Source organism: Mustela nivalis, assembly GCF_964662115.1.
Source record: "Mustela nivalis genome assembly, chromosome: 9".
Lineage (NCBI taxonomy): Eukaryota > Metazoa > Chordata > Mammalia > Carnivora > Mustelidae > Mustela > Mustela nivalis.
In genome coordinates, this window is record NC_139028.1 from 70,121,521 (window position 1) to 70,139,510 (window position 17,990).

The window sequence follows — 17,990 nt, forward strand, 5'->3', positions numbered from 1 at the left end:
GGCTCGCTAGATGGGAGCTCTCATGGCTAATCCTTGTCACCTTGCCACAGTGCTTAGACTTCCCACCCCGCAGTCACATTCCTCTCAGTTCAGCGGCTCACACCCTGTGCAGTAGGCAAGGCATGCATTGTCCCCATTTCACAGATGAGGAAACTGAGGCAAGTCTGGGAGGGTGGTCTTCTGCCACCCAGTGAGTTGGCAGCACAGGGAAGACAAGAGCTCCTCTCTTATATCTAGCATGTTTTCACTCTTGTGCATTTCTTCTACAAAATACAAGACTTTTATCCTTCCCTCAGAGTTGGGCAAACATAACTATCTTTTGTCTGCCGTCAGCCATGCTGTAAAGTCGAAATAGAGAAATTTAGCGCTGCAAGGTAGCCTTCAAAATGGTTCTACCCCCTGATCTTCATGAGGCACAGAGAGGCCACATATTCACTCAAGGTCACACAGCACATTAGTGGCAGAGCCAGCAACCTTGGTCTTGTCTTTCCGCTATATTCACTACTTTTACAGGCGTTTGAACTTTTATGTCCATTTCAGCGATAGGAACATTGAGCCAGAGAGGCAAAACTATCGACTCCAGTCCCATGGCACTGCCTTTTAGGACACTGCGTCCTCAATGACCTGGTGGGCCTAGTCTGATAGTTATGAACCATCCTCAGCAAGAGGGAAGGCCATGGAGCGAAATATTGGTATATTGGGAGTAATAAACTTGGCAAATAGTTCAAATTGCATTTCAGGGTCTGATTCCTCTTGCTAGAGAGACTGGGTTGTAAATTCAGAGTAGGATTGTTTAAAATGCATTTCTCATTTTAAATAACCAAGGGTTTCTTAGGTGAAGAAGAATAACAGGTCAAAAACCGCACACTCAGAGGCTTTTCTGAAAGGTTACAAAATAAACTGTTCTTTGCTGGAGGATATGAAGGCACTGGCTCTCTGTTTGACAAAGGAGAGGGCTCTGCTAGATAAATCCTGCATTATGAACAAATGAGAGCTCTGCCCCTCTCTTCCTGATCAGCTTAATTCCTTGTTGCTTATCTGCAAATCCAATAAGGCTGAGAAAACAGACCCCTCCCGCAGGCTGAGCACAGTGCCTGGCTGCTCCTCCTCAGAGGCATTTTTGTGTTTATAACCTTGGCCCCTGCTCCCTGGAGAGCAGGGCCTCGAAGCCCTGTCAGGAAATGGGGGTGGGGGGACTTGTCTGGGAGGGACAACCAGTCCAGGACTGGGCCACGGAGCGCCCAGCCTCCCCGCCCCCTGCCTGGGCCCTCAGAGGACGAAAGTGAGTAGATTGTCAGAGTGGAGCCGGCGAGGGGGGTATGGGGGAGCTGTTAAGATTCAGCATCCTTCCCCGTATCCCCTGTGCCCCTCCAAGATGAATGACCTGCCCCCGGGTACTTCCAGTGCCAGCACACGTCACTGTGCGGCCCTGTGGAGGTAGTCCTGGTGACCGATCCTGCTCTACTGGGTGACTAGGAAGATTTCAGCTGCACAGATTTCAAAATATTTATTTATTTACTTACTTACAAAATCCACTGTTCACCGACAGTATTTACTGCCCCTCTCTTCCCCTCCCCCCACACCGGGGGCCAGGGCTGTCATCTGGGCTCTCTTGGGGTTACTAGGCCCTCACAGGAGTGGAAAACCAGAGATGAGAGGAAGCCAGCACCTGGAAGAAGACCCAGCTGCAGAGAGGATGGGGTTCTCGGGGGGGGGCCTAGCTGATGGCACTCGGCTGTGTCTCCGTCCCCCGGGGCCCCTTTTCATGAGCCCATGCATGCACGTGCCAGCCCGCGGGGCTTCTTGGAGCGCATTACTTCCGGCAGTATCAGACCCCATCTCGTAAGCCTGCTCCCCTGTGGTTAACCCCCCTGTAAAGGATGCCTAATGATCCGACTGAATACAGAATGCTTTACTTAAAACCAAGTCCCGACCGACAGACCGACGTTTTATACCCCCTACTCCTGCCGATTTCTCCCGTTAGAAAAAAAGGGGTGCTGACGATCTCTGTTGGTAAACTTTGGACTCCGCTGCAGGTCTCCCTCGGTCAGGCTTCTAGAATGGGAATGGATGATTCAGAAGCCTAAGGCGCTCGTCATCTGGTTTTCTCTCGAGGACTGAGGATTGTGGTTAAGCCTGTGGCTCTAGAACTCTCTGGTGCCTGAGTTTGAATGTGAACTCTCCCACTTATGATCTGGGTGACTTCGAGCGGGTTATGTAACCTCCCATTTGTTCACCTGTAAAATGGGGATAATAATAGTACTTACCCCATAGTGGTGTTGTGAGGATTCAGTGAACTGAGCCATGTGTATTGGTTAGGTTGAATAGGCATGACTCATGAGATGTTATCATAAAGCAAACTTAATATTTTTGTCTCCCGTGGTCTCTTTAATTTTATTCTCTGCGGTTGCTACCCAGTCCCCCCAAAACTAGATGAAATTAAGGCTAAGTCCCATGACTTATCTGGTCATTTCCAGGTAACTGAAGTTTGTCCTGTCAGTAATTAATATGTCCTGTCTACTGTAATAAAAAAAATCTTTCAATTTCAGATTTACACCAGCTCTTCTTGCCTGTGACATTGTGTTGTGAGCCAGCTGCCTGTGGGAGGGGGTCTAGCTTGCCGTTCTGACCCTTTTCAGGGTCCAGCATGATGGGAGGGAGGGAAGAAGAGGCGAGGAGCAGGAAAATTCTCCCCCAACCCCAATCTGGGTGCTTTGGACACCACTCCATCACTTGGGTGTCTCCATAAGCTCAGCTCCCTTGATGGAGGTGACCCTCACTTCCCATAGATCCACAGGACACTATGGTTCCTCTCCCAGGCTCTGGGAAGCCGGGACTCATCCCCTCTCCCCACTGTCACCTCCTTCCACAACAAGGCCCTCTCAGCTAAGATCTAAGATAACTGCATCTGACTCTCGTATTGGGACCCACACTGGTCCACAGGAAAAAGCTCACAGAGACCTGACCTTGAAGCAGCAGCATCCGCTCAGCCCTCAGGCAGCCACCCACCGCCTGCTCTTCGAGTTTGCAGGCCTGCACCCACTGCCTGTGCCCCAGGACCTCAGGACCATCCTGGGGGGTCTCCTTCAAGCCCCCGTCTCTGGATTTGAGGCAAAGGCCATGGAGCCTTCCCTGCTTCCACGGAAGGTCCATTGGACCTGGAGACTCTCTCTAAAACTCTCCCTCAGCCTCTAACAATTTAGAGGTAGACGTTGGCTAATGGTACAGACCCAGGTTTCCACCATCTGGCTTCCAAGTCCTGTTTGGTCAGGGCTGTCCTATCGCACTTGACAATGCATTATCTCTTCACTCTGCACCTCGACCGGAGAATTGCATTTTGTTATCCTCTTGCTCATATTTGCTTCCTGTGAAACCCGGGGAGGGGGGCCTGGCCCAGAGCGTGCACTCAACCAGTGATGGTCGTGTGGGATCCCACTCACAGGCCCCCCACATATACTCACTCCGTCACGCTTACATTTGGCTCTATCCCAGTGTTACGTTTTCTTCTGGTTCTGCTTGTGGTGATGATGGTGGTGGAGTTGGAGGTTTGAATTTACTATTATCTCCTGCAGTTATTTGGAAAATAGGCCTATTGCTTTTAGTTCTGCGAGTGCTTACCTGACATCCTCTCAAATACATCAGTAAGCCTGTTCATCTCCTCTGAGCCAGGCAGAAATGGGGCAGTGGGAAATGGGGCTTCGTATAGTCCACAGTTATTTAAACGAGGATTTTGGAGGGCACTATCAGGCGTCCACACTTGGGCTGACATTTGCCATCATGTCAGCTCAACAGCTTTGAAAAGGCACAGAGCTCTGGTTTCAGGCCTGTTCATCTCTGTCCTAGACTTTCCCATTACCCAGCTCGCCGTTGTCAATATGTCTGGCCTTGTCCCCCTCTGTCCTCCCTTTGCTCCCGATGAGATCTTGCTGAAAGTACATCTGGGCAGGTCATTCTTGGCTTAAAACCCTTTAGTGGTTTCCTGTTGGCTGTAGGATAAAGTTCAAACTCTTCAACCTGGCGTTCGGGGTTCAGGGTGTCGTGTGATCTGGCCCTGCCTTAACTTTCTAGGCCCTTCTCCGGCCACATGGAACCACTCAGTTCTGTGCTACCCTGTGGTTTTGCATTTCGGTTATCAGCTGCTCTGGTTACATGTTCTCATATCCTCGTAGCTTTGATCATGTCATCTTCTATGTCGAGAACGCCCTTTGGTAAAAGAACCCAGCTTGTAGATTCTCAGTAACTGGTAAGCATCCACTTTCCTTTCTTATCAGTCTATCAAAATCCTACTCATCCTTCAAGGACCAATTCAGATGTCATCTTTTTCCCTCTCAGGACAGATTTGTCCTACCCTGACTCCCTCCCCTTGCTACCACTGGCCGCCCCTCCTCTGTGCCCCCAGCATCTTGTACACATGTGTTGTAACCCTAGCACCTGGGGGCTTGGTGTCTCTCCTGTCATACTGAAAGCTCACTGAGAGCAGAACCGGGACTGACGCCAGCCAGAGCCCTGCATGGACCTGCGAGCCCGGGCTTGTCAAGCCCATCACCTTCCTCAGCCCGCAAGGATGCAACACGGAGCTCCAAGCTCCGAGGTGGGGCACCCTGGGACTGGCTGCCCCATCAGGGTAGATACTCACTTATTGTTCATATCCTGTTGCATCCAAAATTGATTAGAGGTGGGCCACACTCAATACAACTGTTAAATTAGAAACAGAAAATTTAAACCTGCACATGGAAGTGGCAAGGTGCCGAAAGAAGGTGTGAACCTTCTTTGTTAGGTGAACTCATCTTGCCTGGAGGTGCTTGCATTGGGGTCTTCCAGCTGGGACAGCAGGTAGGAGCGTCTCCTTTGGCCTAAACTCTTGCACTCCCCTCACAAACTGTGGTCCTCTTTGAAAATGTCTGAAAGGTGGGACGCCTGGGTGGCTCAGTCAGTTAAGCATCTGCCCTCGGCTCAGGTCATCATCCCAGGATCCTGGAATCGGATCCCTCCATCAGGCTCCTTGCTTGGCTGGAAGCCTGCTTCTCTCTGTGCACTTGCTGTCTCCCTCTGACAAGTAAGCTTAAAAAAATTTTTTTTTAAATTTTTTTATTTGACAGACACAGCAAGAAAGGAAACACAAGCAGGGGGAGTGGAAGAGGGAAAAGCAGGCTTCCTGCTGAGCAGGGAGCTGGATGCAGGACTAGATCCCAGGAACCCAGGATCATGAACTGAGCTGAAGGCAGACACTTAATGACTGAGCCACCCAGGTGCCCCTAAAATCTTAAAAAAGAAGGAAAAAAAAAAAAAGGAAGAAAGAAAAAGAAAATACCTAAAAGGCAACAAAGAGAATTTCAGTCCACCCTTGCAGAGTTTGGGCAGGTGGTGAGGCAGGTGTTGGGTTTGCTATGTGGTGGGATTTTGGTGGAGATCACTTGGTTCCGCAGGCTAAATTTAAAAAGCTTAGGCCGTTTCTCAAGGTCACCCTATAGCACAGTTGTAGTCTAACCATGGGCCAGTGCAATCTACCTCATGTGGCTTTCTGATGGAAGCCAAGGGCATACCCTTAAAATGTCAACCAGGGAAGCTCTTTGAGCAGGAAATCCCATTGCCAGGTCTGAGTTGAGTGTGAAGACTTACACACCCTTTAGAACTCACAGAGGCACATACTGAGATCCTCCCCATGCCCATACCCACCAGCATGCCATCCAACAAATGTTCTTGTGCAGACCCAGTCTGCAGCAGGCACACCACACACACACACACACACACACACACTCATGCACACTCATGGGTACATGGCACACAGTCCCACTGGCTCCCACACATCCCATTGGCACGTGCACAGCCTCTACAGGAAGAGACATGGGGAGCTGTCTTATTTCTGCACCTCACTCTGCCTCCAGATTTTGCTCTCTTAGGACAGAACCTGAAGTATCTATTTAATAGATTCAATTACTTTAGGCTCCTGAGACCTTCCAACTTGATTCTGATTGCTTTAAGGTGTCAGATGATTTGGGAATAAATGGGGAAAGCATTCACATTCTTGAAGGGGAAGTCTTCTAGGCTCTAGTCCTCACTGAAGTGGTAGCTGTAGACTGTAGTTTGTGGAAATGTGGTCTGGAGGATGGGACCAGCCTCATGTTGCTAGGCAAGGTTCTGTCCTCCGGTCCTAAAGGACAGAGGCCCTCAGGGTAGTGCTTTGACCTCCAAAGAAGGGGCCAGTCCCTTTCTGCTAACCTTCCTGGGAACCCTTGGTGTAACCGAGGCCCATGCCAAGTGTCCCAGCAGGCAAGGAAACAGCTCTGCTTTCGGTCCCCTGCACCCCACTCAGGGGTGATTCCTTTTGTCTACTCTCTGTCCATTGGGACAGTGATAGCTCTTGGAGGTTGGTAAATAACCAAAGGTCATGGCCTTCAGAGAGTATCGATGCTGTGCCAGACAGAGATGGAGCTGTTCTGTCCTGTACTCCAGAAGCCTGAAGAAAGAGACCCAGTGTGTGGCATGTGCACGGCATGAATCGAGCTAGGCAGGAAGAGGCTAACGGCAAGGGTTATGGGCCCAGACTGCTTTGTGCGAATCTTAGCTTCACCACCGAACGTCTCCGACTTCAGGCAAGATCTTCACCTTTTCTGTGTCCCAGTTTTTTTCTGCTGTGAAATGGGTATGATGAGAGCCTTCACCTGCTAGGGTAGTTGTGAGGATGAAAGGAGTTGCAGTGTAGAGAGCACCTGGAGCCCAGCAAACGCTCTGGACATTCTGGTTATTGTTTTCGTAGTTAATGGGGAAGGCCAAGCCAGACAGAAAGGCCGGGACAGTCCTGGGGTGGGGAGTCCTGGCTGTGTGGACCTAGGGCAGCAGGATGGGGTCCTCTCTCAGCCCAGCTGGTTCTTTTCACACTCTTTCCCACCCAGTCATGCTGTCCTGATGGCCTGTTTCACACCAGAGGATCCCTACATGGACCTGCATGGTTGCAGGGTCTCTATGCTGCTGACTCCAGGGTGCTGGTGAGGATACCCACCAGGAGTGTGGAGCCTGAGCCCCTCAGCAGACCCCCGCCCCATCACCAGTTCCCTCCTCCCCTGCTGGGGATTCACTGTCCACCTCATCTTGCATGGCTTGCTTTAGAGTTGGTGTGAATCACAGCCAAGACCTCCTCCGCACTCAGAAACTTTAAGATGACCTTTTTTTGGAAAATTTCTGCCTCCTTTTAAGTGTGGCCCCTAGAAGAGCTTTGGAGGACTCAGGCCCTGGTTCCATTTCAGCTCCGTCGCTTTGTAGCTTAGTACCCTTGGCCATCTTAGCATTACGGATGCTTTATTCTCTGGAAATAGGAATAAAATACTTGCCTCTCAAGGCTGTTGTGGAGCTTAAATAATATAAATCTATTCGGGCTGGGAATGCAATAGCATACGTTATTCTTCTCTTGACTGCTACAGCTTAGAGCAGAAAGACCAAGGGCTTTGAGAAAGCAGCTCCCTTGCTAAAAAAAAAACAAAGGTTCCCCTGGGATGGGGGTGGGGGACTGGAAGGGGCAGAGAAAGGAAGGCCAGCCTCCAGGCATGGGACCTGCAGGTTCCCCGAGACCTCTTTTCTGCCCTCAGCCCCTTCCCGCCCCCCAAGGATCCCCTCCTCACCCACTGCTCCTCCCCTCTTCCCCCCATCTAAGCGGTGGTTCCCATCTCTTAGTGGAGATAGGTAAGACAGGCAGGCAGGTAGGAGTTAGTAATATCCCCGCTTCACAGAAGAAGAAACTGAGGCTTAGGGGTCTGGGGATCCGCCCCGCCGCAGCGGCCTTAGTCCGGGGTGGGCGCGGGCGCGGTCACGTGTGCCGCGCGGGAGCCCCCGGGGCTTCGGGGAAGGAGCGGAGGCGGGGGCGTTCGGAACGCCGGCGTCGGCCGGGGGTGGGGTCTCTGCCAGGGGCGGGGCGAGGGGGCGGGGGCGGGCCGCTGCCACGCAGCGCTCGGGCCCCTCCGCGCGGGACCGAGCCCCTCCAGTGGCGCCCGGCGGTGCGGCCGGCCTCTCCTGCTTCCACGCGCGCGCACGCCCGCCGCGGCCCCGCGCACTCCGCCAATTCGCCCATCGCGCCGCGCACACAGCCTGGCGTGCGGCGCGGGCCTCGGCGGGGCCCAGCGCCCCGGCCCGGGAGGATGCGGCCCGGGGCGGCCCGGGAGCTGAGCAGGGCCCCCGCGCCGACCCCCGCGGGCCCGGGCTTCCAGAGCCGCAGCCGCCGCCCCGCCCCCGGGAGACATGACTTCCAAACCGCATTCCGACTGGATTCCCTACAGGTACGCGGACGCCCGTCCCACCTCCCCTTCAGCTCGGGGGCGTGGGCCGACCCGGAGCGCTCGGGACGAGCGGCGCCCCCCACCCCGACCCGGAGCGCAGGGCCCCTGTACTCATCCCATCCCACACTGCGGGCGCGGGCTGGAGGCGCAGGGCCTTTCTACCCCAACTTTGGGCCCCGGGCTGACTGAGCCGGCCTGCCCTGCCCCATCACTCCTCCCCAGGGGTTGCTGGAAGGGACCAGTTCTCTGGGCCTGTGTGGGCCGTGTTGGGTCGGGCAGCGCCATGTGGTCGCGCGGGTAGGGAGCGCACTGCTCTGAGCCACCTCCTAGGCCCCGCACACCGGGTCACACGCCGGTATAGCTGTAGACAGACACTCGTGCAGCTGCAGGCACGCACCCCCCGTGGGTGCATGGGGCCAGAGAGGCTCCTGCCGGTCTGTTCACACACGCAGAGCATGAATTCCTGGAGGCAGTTATTCTGAACCAAGAGCATAGGCCGCTCATAGACACATGCACCCCGTACGTCTCCACACACGCTGATTCTTGGTCTCACGCAGGTGTACTCCTACTCCCTGCGCCCATACACATCCTGTATTTGGACAATACCTGACACCCGCAACCCCCTCACAGGTACGACTCCTATCTATCAGGGACTCAGAAATCCACTTGGAACAGCTCTATACCTGGACACACACCAACTCACAATACATACACTGCCTTTACATGCGTAAGAGCACTCAGGACAGCAGGGTTGCCTACCCTGTGTTCCCAGAGTCTGTGGTCTGTCCCAAGGATGGATGGGCTTTGCCAGTTGAGTGGTGGTCGGGGTGGGGGAGGGGCGTTGGGGGTTCTCACCCAGGTGCAGGCCTTTCCCCCATCCACTCTTCATTCTCCTCATTACCCCTGGAATAGAGCTCATTGTCATGGCAGCACCAGATCCTTGGCCACCTATTGGCTCCTGGTTGCCATGGGCTACGGGGCTGTCTCTGGGCTTCCCTGAGAGGCATGTGTGTAAGATGGGTGCTGGACTGCCGGGGCCACTATGTTATTGCCTGCCTAGGTGCCCATGCCTGCGGGCTGGAGGAGCAGACCCTCAGGACCTGCCTTGTAACACAGCCAGCTCTGGGGAAGGGACCTGATTCCAGTCACCCATAGAAAATATTTCTGACAGATCTCTTCTAGGAGTCTGTCCAGACAGCATCCAAAATGGAAACCAGCAGAAACCGCCTGAGGCTTGTTAAAAGCAGATCCTTCTGCAAGCAAGCACCTGTCACTGACCTGGGGAATCCAGCCTTTTTCTTTGAGAGCTGTTGTTTCTAAGCTCCTTTGGGGGCTTTAGAGCTTCTCAAGTGAGAATTTGTGGGTGCCCCTCCCACCAGCATACACACGTGCACACACACACGAGTCACCCATAGGGTTTCCTGCAGGCATAATGCAGTCGCTTCTCAGAGTCTGCCATGGATCAAGGAGATACCCCCATCGGGAGACTGGGGCTTTGCTGACTCAAGAGCTGTTACCCTCCACTGGTGTCCAGGCTGGGGGCACAGGTAGTTTCTGGGATACCGTGACTTGACATGTCTGTGCCAAGGACCTTCTAGAAGACTGTGCAGCCCCATGGAGTACCATCAACCTTTTCTAGCCATCCAGCAGAGGTGCCTGGGTAGCACCTGCAGGCTGAGGGGTCTCCCCTCTAATGCTGTGGAAGTAAGCTTAGGGGGAGCACTTGGCAGGGTGGTGGCCAGGCTGACTTAGGAGGGCAGGAAGGGACAGCGCTTGTGGCTGTAGATACGATGGGGTGTTTAGGATCTGGCGGACTAGGGGCCAGGCTAGATCATGGTTTAGGGGAACCTCTCTCAGAAGCCAAAGACCAGAATAGGGTGTAGCGTAAGTGCACAAGTCTCAGAGAAAGCCTGCCTCTAGGAACGGGGTCCCTCGGGAGGTGGGCTTATCTTTGAGAAATGGCTTTGTCCTCCAGTGGTGCTCAGGGCACTGGCATCCTTCAGGGCGTGATTTGGCACTTGCCCCAGCCCAGGCCCAACCGCCCTATTCCTGCATTCCTTTCTTGGGCCTGCACATGCCACCTGGAGCACAGAATCCTATCCCTGAAGGGCAGCTTGGCACCCTTGTGGCCCTGCCAGCTTGCGGTTGCCCGTCATCCCTGCCTTGCTGTGTGGCAGGGAGGGGGGGTTCTCGAGCTGGGGGCAGGCTATATTCCGAAGTTGCCAGAATCTCTCCTGCCTTGCTGGGGTCTTTCTGAGCGTGCTCTGAGCCTGGGAAAGCACCGGACCTTGGGTGTAGACTTCCAGAATGGGGGAGACCCAGGCGGAGAAGAGGAGATGCAAATTGCTTCTCCCGTTAACTGGGCTGCTGATTGCAGTTAAAGCCCCATGCCTGCGTGATCGCAGAAAACTGGGGCAGAAGACAGGCGAGGCCGCTTCCTTGCAGATGAAGGGGTGGGCATGCGTGCATGTGCCTTGTGCTTTGGTATGCGGTTTCCCCAGTGTCACAGCATGTCAGAACCGGAATGCATCCTTTGGTTGGGGGGGAGAGCAGTCGGTCGATTTCTTGTTAGCTCTCCTGGTAGGGGTTTTCCTCCCTCTGTGATGGCTGCACCTGCGTTCCCTAGGCCTGGCTCATTTTCTTTGAAGTAACTGCCGGTTGGCGATAATCGTCTTAAGGGTAATTGTGGCTCAGTTTATAAGGATCGTGGAGTAATCTCACACTCTGACTCAGAAGGGAGTCGTTTAGTTTATGAAGTTGAACAATTGGAATAATGTTTTGTGTTTTGATGTTTGTCTATTCTTACTAGTACTGATAATTCGCATTTCTGCCATTTTCTCTTCTCCTGTTCTTCTTGAGTAGTAAATGCTCCTCCTTCCCAGCTTCACAACCCTTATGAATTGCAGGTGGAGCGTTAAGAGCGAGGGAGGGATGGCAGGCCTTGTCCTTAGTGCTCTCTCTGCACTGCGTCCCCCCCAACCCGGCCGCGAACTCCTGGAGAGCAAGGACCCCATTTGGTCCTGGGCTGTGTGCCCGGTGCGGCCCAGCCCAGACAAGATGCACACTACTTTCAGTCAAAGAGGCATCCCCAGGCAGCTTTGTGGACTTTCTGGCTTTCCTGGCTGCACACCAGGCTTCTCAGCACAGGGGACATAGTAGTCTCCCCTCAGGAAGGGCACTAGTGCTGGAAGAGCGAGGCCCTGGGTCAGAGAATGAGCACCGCTGCCGGAAGGGCCCTCACAGGCTGTCCAGTCCTTTGAGTGCTCCCTTCCCTCACATGGCTGTGAGCGCTAGAAGGCTCTTCTTGGGGTGAGCCTCGGCATGCCTCTGAGTTTTCCCTCCTCCTGGCTCTTGTGAAGGTCCTCCCACCACTTTCTGGGGAGTGCAAGGACTGCTGCCCAAGCAAGGCTTGGTTCTGTCGGCTCTGCCTGTGTGGGAAGCCTTGGGGTGCTGTGGGGGCTCCGACTGCTGCTTCACCTCCTGGAGCAAGGAGGGGGAGCCCGGCGCATGGGGACGTCTCCCTGCTGCTGCTTCTGGTAGAAGCAGCAAGAACATGGGTGGTGGAGAGGACTGCAGGAGCAGGGACCATGTCTCTGCCCCCTCCAGTGCCGGGCCTGGACCCCCTGCAGCTTCCTCTTTTCCCACACTGAGCAGAGGGAGGCGGTTACTTCCTTGCTGGGGGCCCTGCTCCCATTGTTGACCTTGGGTGCTCCCTATAATTGGGGACAGCTCTGGCTCACCAGCTTGTCACCTTGAGGCCTCTGTAAATAGAACCCTGAAGTCTCATCCGGCTGATGTCAAGCCCTGTGTACCCCGTTCTGCCTATGTGGGGCAGACCTGGGTTTGGAGACCCACATGTAAAACGTGACCTTCTCCTGTTAGGCATCGGTTAGACTCTGCTAGCTCACCAGTGTCTTCTGAAGTCATACTGTCCCAGTGAACAGTTTAATACCACTTTGGCATTGTGTCACCTAGAAGTCGGCTGAGAGGCCCGCTTTGTCTTTAGGTCATCAGTAAACACGCTTAGCAAGGGAAGCGGGACGCTGGAAACCTCCTCTGATTATGGCATGTTGCAGAAACCGTTGAGGGTCTGTCTCCTTGGAGCACACGCCACTCACATTGCTTTATTTTGCCCCCAAGTGACTGTCACTGGTCCTCGTGATTCCATGGGGAACCCTGGCTATGCTGCCCTCCTGTTTTCCTGGATAGGTCTGGGGGTATGTGGCCTGACTTGTGGACTGGGCTGGCGCCTGCTCAGTCACGGGGTCTTCTAGCTCTTGAGCGAATCTGTGATCTGGGGCCGGCGTAAGACTGATGGAGGTACAGACTGATTGCTTCCCCCATCCGAACCCGAAGTCTGCATTTGCATACTTTCAGCAACTCTCTGATTTCTTTTTTGTTCTTTAGAGATCACCAGCTGTGGCTTCTAGTCCTCACTTGCATGACTGAGCATTACAATCACCTATGTTTCTTGCTTTAAAGGAGAAAATGAGGCGAGGGATTGATTCTGAGGTAACTTCCCCAGCAGTTCTGAATCCCTGAGTCAGGGCCGAGTGCACATAGCAGTTTTAATTATTGGCTGGACTCCTGTGAGCCCTGTGGGCTTCTCCCTTTTGGGGCTGCCCCTGTTCCCACCCATTCTGTGTTTCCCTGGTTTCCAGGCAGCCACTAGGGACAGATCTGGGCATGCTGGGGTGGGGGTGGGGGAGTCTGGCATCCATAGGTACAGGGCTTGCAGCCTGACCCCGTGGGTGGCCTTTCCTCCTCTGACTCCCTGGGTCCAGCGGGGGCAGCTTCCTTTGTGACTGGGTGGAAGGAATGAGGGCACAAAAGCAGAGGGTGAATTGGGCGTGGGGTACGAGACTGTCCCTAGGTAGCCTGGCCCCCAGGTCTCTGGTCAGCTCTGGTGGGTTAGCTGAGCATGCACAGTGGAGTCTAGAGAGAGGCAGGGACACGGCTTCCTAAATGTGTTGTCCACGGCTGGCTTTTCCATCCCATGGGAGAAGTGCCCCTGCTCTCCCTTGTTATCAAGCATGGTTTTCTCTCCCGTTATCTGTTGGGCGGCTTGTGAGAAGCAGGAGGATATGGAGGGGCTGTCTCCCTGGGAGGCGAAGGGCCCCCTCGTTGGCCCTGGGCAGAGTCGAGGGATTGATGGACACCGCAGATCGGGTTTCTCTGACCCTCAGGAGCCCGTGGCCAGTGCATTACTGGATCTCCCTGGTCCAGTCCCCAGCAGGAGGCGACCGAGATGAAGGAGCTGCCGGGGTCAGCTGGAGGACCCATCCATCAGTGCCCTGTCTCCTGTCCGAGTCTCCTGGCGGGGCCGCAGCTGGCAGCCTGGGCTTGGCAGTGATTCCATAATTGGAGCCCGAGTTGTTAAAAAGCCATTACTGTCTCCTCTGTGGTTATCATTTAGTGCTGTTGAGAACAGTGCCCATTGGGTGGAGGCAGGCCGGGTGGTGGTGGTGAGAAGGGAAGGAAGGTGCCATGGTGGGAGCTTGAGGGGCAGGGCCGCCTGCAGGGGTGGGGCCCGGGGCCTGCCTGGGACAGCCACCTTGTTGCTGTGGTTCTCTGCAGCCGCTAGGACTTGTGGGGATTTGTTCTCGGTCAGGGACAGATGTGTGCCTCAGACACAGTGCTGTCAGGCAGTCTGGGCCTGTCCCTGCCGGGGATGGAGGTCGGCCTCGGACCTCTGGGGCTTTCCTAGAAACAGGGCTGCAGCAGGAAGCTGCTTTGTGGACATGCTGTAGCCCACCCTCAGAGCCACTACTCGGAGGTCCGTGGACTGCCGGCCCTCCTGGGGGGTCCTTTGTGGCCAGGCATGTTGTTCCTCCCCAGGGCTTGATGCTTTTCCCAGCACCCGCCCCCCCGCCCCCCACCCCGCTGCGGTATTGTGCCTCTTGGGAGGTGGGGGCTGGCTCCCCAGGCACTTCCAGGCTATCTGAGTTTCTGGAATCTCTTTAGAAACTTATCCCTTGCTCATCCATCTTTCTGTGAGGGCCAGAGGTCAAGTCCATTCCACCTATGATCCTTCCAGGTGAGCAGCATTACTAACAACGCCAGTCGCTCCTGCTCAGGGAATGGAGGTGGGGCTGGCGGCAGAGAAAAGCAGCCTCCTTTCCCGTGCGCGTGACATGTGGAGAGTCCATGGCAGTGGGACAGTAGCCTGGGCTGAATGCAGCCCCCCTCTGCCCCTCCACAGATAGGGACACTATGAGATTTGCCTTTGTCCATCGAGCTGTCGCGGTGACCCAGCGGTTCTGGAGGTGGCTTTGCTCATGTCAGCTTAGCTCGCAGGTGGACGTCCCCTTTTCTGAATGAACCGAGATGTTTGCGTCAGCACCACAGCTCACAGAGGGCGTCTTCTCTGCCCTGCTCACCAGACTCCGTCCCGGGATTACCTGGCTGCCCTCCCTGCCCCTGCCCAAGGAAAACACAGGGGTCGGGCATCATGCTGGTCACAAAGCTGCCCCTGTCTGCAGGAAGCTGAGCCGGCAGTCTCTCAGAGGCCGCTTGGGCTCCCGTGGCCAGGCTGCTAGCGTGTGACTGTGCTGCCGGCTGCCCAGTGTGGACCCAGGCACAGAGCCGGGCAGGCAGAGCACAGCTGGATTCAGGCCCCGTCGTTGCGGTCTGCCAGGGCCACAGGGCGTCCGGAGTGCCGTTTCTGTCCAGATCCTGCGCGTTTTAAAGGAATACACACTGCTTGTGCCACTGACCCTGGGAGATGGTGGTGTTGGTGGCCTGAGCCCTGGAAGTCTGTGGGAGCAGATGCTCGGCCTCGGCTTCGTTCAGTGAGGCCACTGACTTAGGGTGTGCAGACCAGTGGCAGACTCGTAGCTTCTCAGCCCTGGCGGAGCTCCCAGGCATCTTGCCCTCCCTAATGAACTCTTTCTCCTTCAGAACTCTGGCTCCCACCCTCTGGCCTGGGGTGCCTGCTTTCTCTGAGCGGGCACTCCTTGTCCTGGCCAGCTGGAAGTTTTAGGAGCCGGGTCACTGTCGTCTGGTCCTGGCAGCACGCTCATGGAGTCCCCCCTGGACGAAGGCCTTGGCTCAGAAGCACATCTGTCATCTGTTTAGCAGTGTCTTCGCTTGTGTTCTGGCAGCCAAGACTTGGAGAATAAGGTTGCAAACCAACGAGGCTCATGGTTGGGGCTCCTCTGGAGTGAGGACCAGCCCATGGGTGTCAGGCAAGGCCTTCAAGTAAGGAGAACAGTGCCAGTGGTTGAAAACAGGCAGTCGTCGTAGGTTGTGGCCAGGGAGGCCGGCGGGCTGGGGACTCCGTGGACGTCCTGCCGCCCTTGGGTGGCTCCCCAGCACACCGACTCACAGGTCCCCTGGATGAGCCGAGGGGACATTGCAGGTCAATGATTGTTCTGGCTAGAAAGAGCTCCTCTTATCGGGAGGGGGTGACAGCGGCTGAGCTGTCTTCAGGGTGACTCGTCCTTGTGTGCACTCCTCACACACGTACTCACCTGCACACAAGTTCATCTATATAGATACGCAGGTGTGTGCTCACTCACACGTGTAGATGTGCTCATGTTTGGACACCTTCTGGCATGTGCACACGCATGACAAACCTGATGCCCTCAGGCATGCCTGTGCAGGTTCCCGCTCATGGTCTGGTTCAGGGGCAGGCTCTAGCATCACTGGGCCAGGATAGTCTGGGGGTTCCCAGGGCTCAGATCCTCAGGCTCCAGCTCTGCCCCCAACCCTGGCTTTTACAGAATTTGGGGCTATGGCTTATGGGTGTATCTTGCCCTAGAAGGAGTGCTAAGTGGTTGGGGCTCCTTAATTTCACTTGCCTTCCTGGGAGGCAGGTCCAGTCTATGTGAGATAACACACTGCCTGTTCCAAGACCTTAGAGACTCAAGGATTTGATGCCCCAGTGCCCCTGTTGGCTGGTCACTGGGCTGTGCACGGATGGGCTTTGTCTGCCTACACATATGTCCAGCCAGCCCAGCCCTGCCCTCAGGGACTGGTTGGACTTCTAGTTTCTCTCTCTCAGATGAGAGAACCCTCAGCCTTCTTTAAAGGGGGTGGATAGTGTTGGCATCTCTCATTCTGCCACCTGGAGAGCCAGGAGTTTGACTAGAAGAGGAATGGGTCTGCCTCAAAGGATCCAGCCTCCTCTAGGAAGGACGGGAGGACCGGGGAGGAGCTGGCGAGATCCGAGAGGGACCTGGAGCAGACAGGTGCCTCGGTCTGAAGCCCAGCCTTGGGCCTGGCTTGTACCTGATGCCTCTGGGCAGGTTCCTCTGCATCTTAGGCACGTCTCAGCTCATGGCCCCAAAGAGAGAGTCTCTTCCTGTACTTTTTGGGTCAGGCTGAACTAGGAAGTCCTTCGGTCAGCAGGGACCCCCACAGGAGAAAGCTCCTGCATTGGCAAAAATATGGCTTCCACCTTTCCATCCGGAGCTGGCTTCCAGGTAGTAGCCCCACCCTTCCTGTCTCCTTCTCCTGTGTCCCCAGGAGTCATTATGGGAGGGGTTTAAATGTGCAGGGCGGGGGTGGGCTCTGGGCTCCCTGTTTGTAGCTGGCAGCCACCAGGCAGGCCCTGAATGCCCCTGTCTCCCTCTACAGTGTCTTAGATGATGAGGGCAGCAACCTGAGGCAGCAGAAGCTAGACCGGCAGGTGAGTGCAGCCGGGGCTGGGTGGACGGGCAGTTGGCATTTACCATCGGCGGGGGGCTGCGGGGGACATTGTCTCGCTTCCTGGGGTGACCCTGGCTGGCTGGGAGGAGGCCCTCACAGAAGAGAGACAAGCCATGTCTAGACTGCTCAGCATCAGCACAGCCCCAGAGCCCAGGGCTTTTCCGGGTGGGCAGCTGGTGCCTGTAGTCGGAGCACCAGACATCGTGCTGCAGTTCTGCTGGGCCATCTACCTGGGCTGATTTGTGCCTCCTTCTCCTGGACCCTGAGCCTCAAGGTGCCAAGGGCACAGAGCCATGGCCCAAAGTGGGCTGTGGACCCCCTGGTCACGCCAAGAACCAAGCTGAGTGATCCGGGCCTTCTCTGGTTCCAGTCGGGAGCCTGCCCTCCGGGTGGGAGGGACGGGCTGTGCTGTCAGTTCCTGCCAACTTGTGTGCCTGTCCGGTGCCTCCACAGCGGGCCCTGCTGGAGCAGAAGCAGAAGAAGAAGCGTCAGGAGCCCCTGATGGTACAGGCCAACGCGGATGGGCGGCCCCGGAGCCGGCGGGCCCGGCAGTCAGAGGAGCAGGCGCCGCTGGTGGAGTCCTACCTCAGCAGCAGTGGCAGCACCAGCTACCAAGGTAGAGCCTGCCTTGGGGTTGGCCTGGGGAGTTCCCTGTGCTGTGACTGCCCCCCCCCCAACTGCTTCCAGAGTGGGGGGTGCCCACGGGCCTCCATCCAGACGACTCCCAGCTCCATCCCAGGCAGAGGGAGTCGGGACCTGCAGCCCAGGGCCCCTGCACATGCTCTGGCATCCCCAGGCTTCGGTGGCCTTGGCGGGTGTTCCTTGAGCACCGACTGCGCCCCAGGCCAGGGGCAGGCCTGTCTGTAGCCCCTTTGGACAGAGTGGGTCCCAGGCCTGTCAGAAGACAGTTTCTGCTCACTTTTGACTCTGGGCAAGTCACATACCCTCTCTGGGCCTATCTTCTCCCCTCGTAACGTTGAGGAACATGTCTGGGGGCTTTGAAAACAAGTGGCGCTGGTGTGTCACATGGTCCCGTCTGCTGAATGCTTCTCCTGCCGAGGCTGCGGACCA

At 55.7% G+C, this 17,990-nt stretch overlaps 1 protein-coding gene across 3 annotated transcripts in view; it reads left to right on the plus strand.

Moving 5' to 3' along the window:
* The window catches only part of TUB (TUB bipartite transcription factor), an 86,560-nt gene that overhangs the window by 55,555 nt on the left and 13,015 nt on the right, over positions 1-17,990 (plus strand). For 2 of the 3 annotated variants that reach the window (XM_082682987.1, XM_082682988.1), the window contains exons 4-5: positions 16,848-16,899; positions 17,373-17,535. In XM_082682987.1, the coding sequence (XP_082539113.1) occupies positions 16,848-16,899; positions 17,373-17,535 (215 nt within the window). Of the gene's footprint in view, positions 1-8,084; positions 8,268-16,847; positions 16,900-17,372; positions 17,536-17,990 lie in introns of those variants that run through there. The other variant, XM_082682989.1, reaches the window with a different exon arrangement.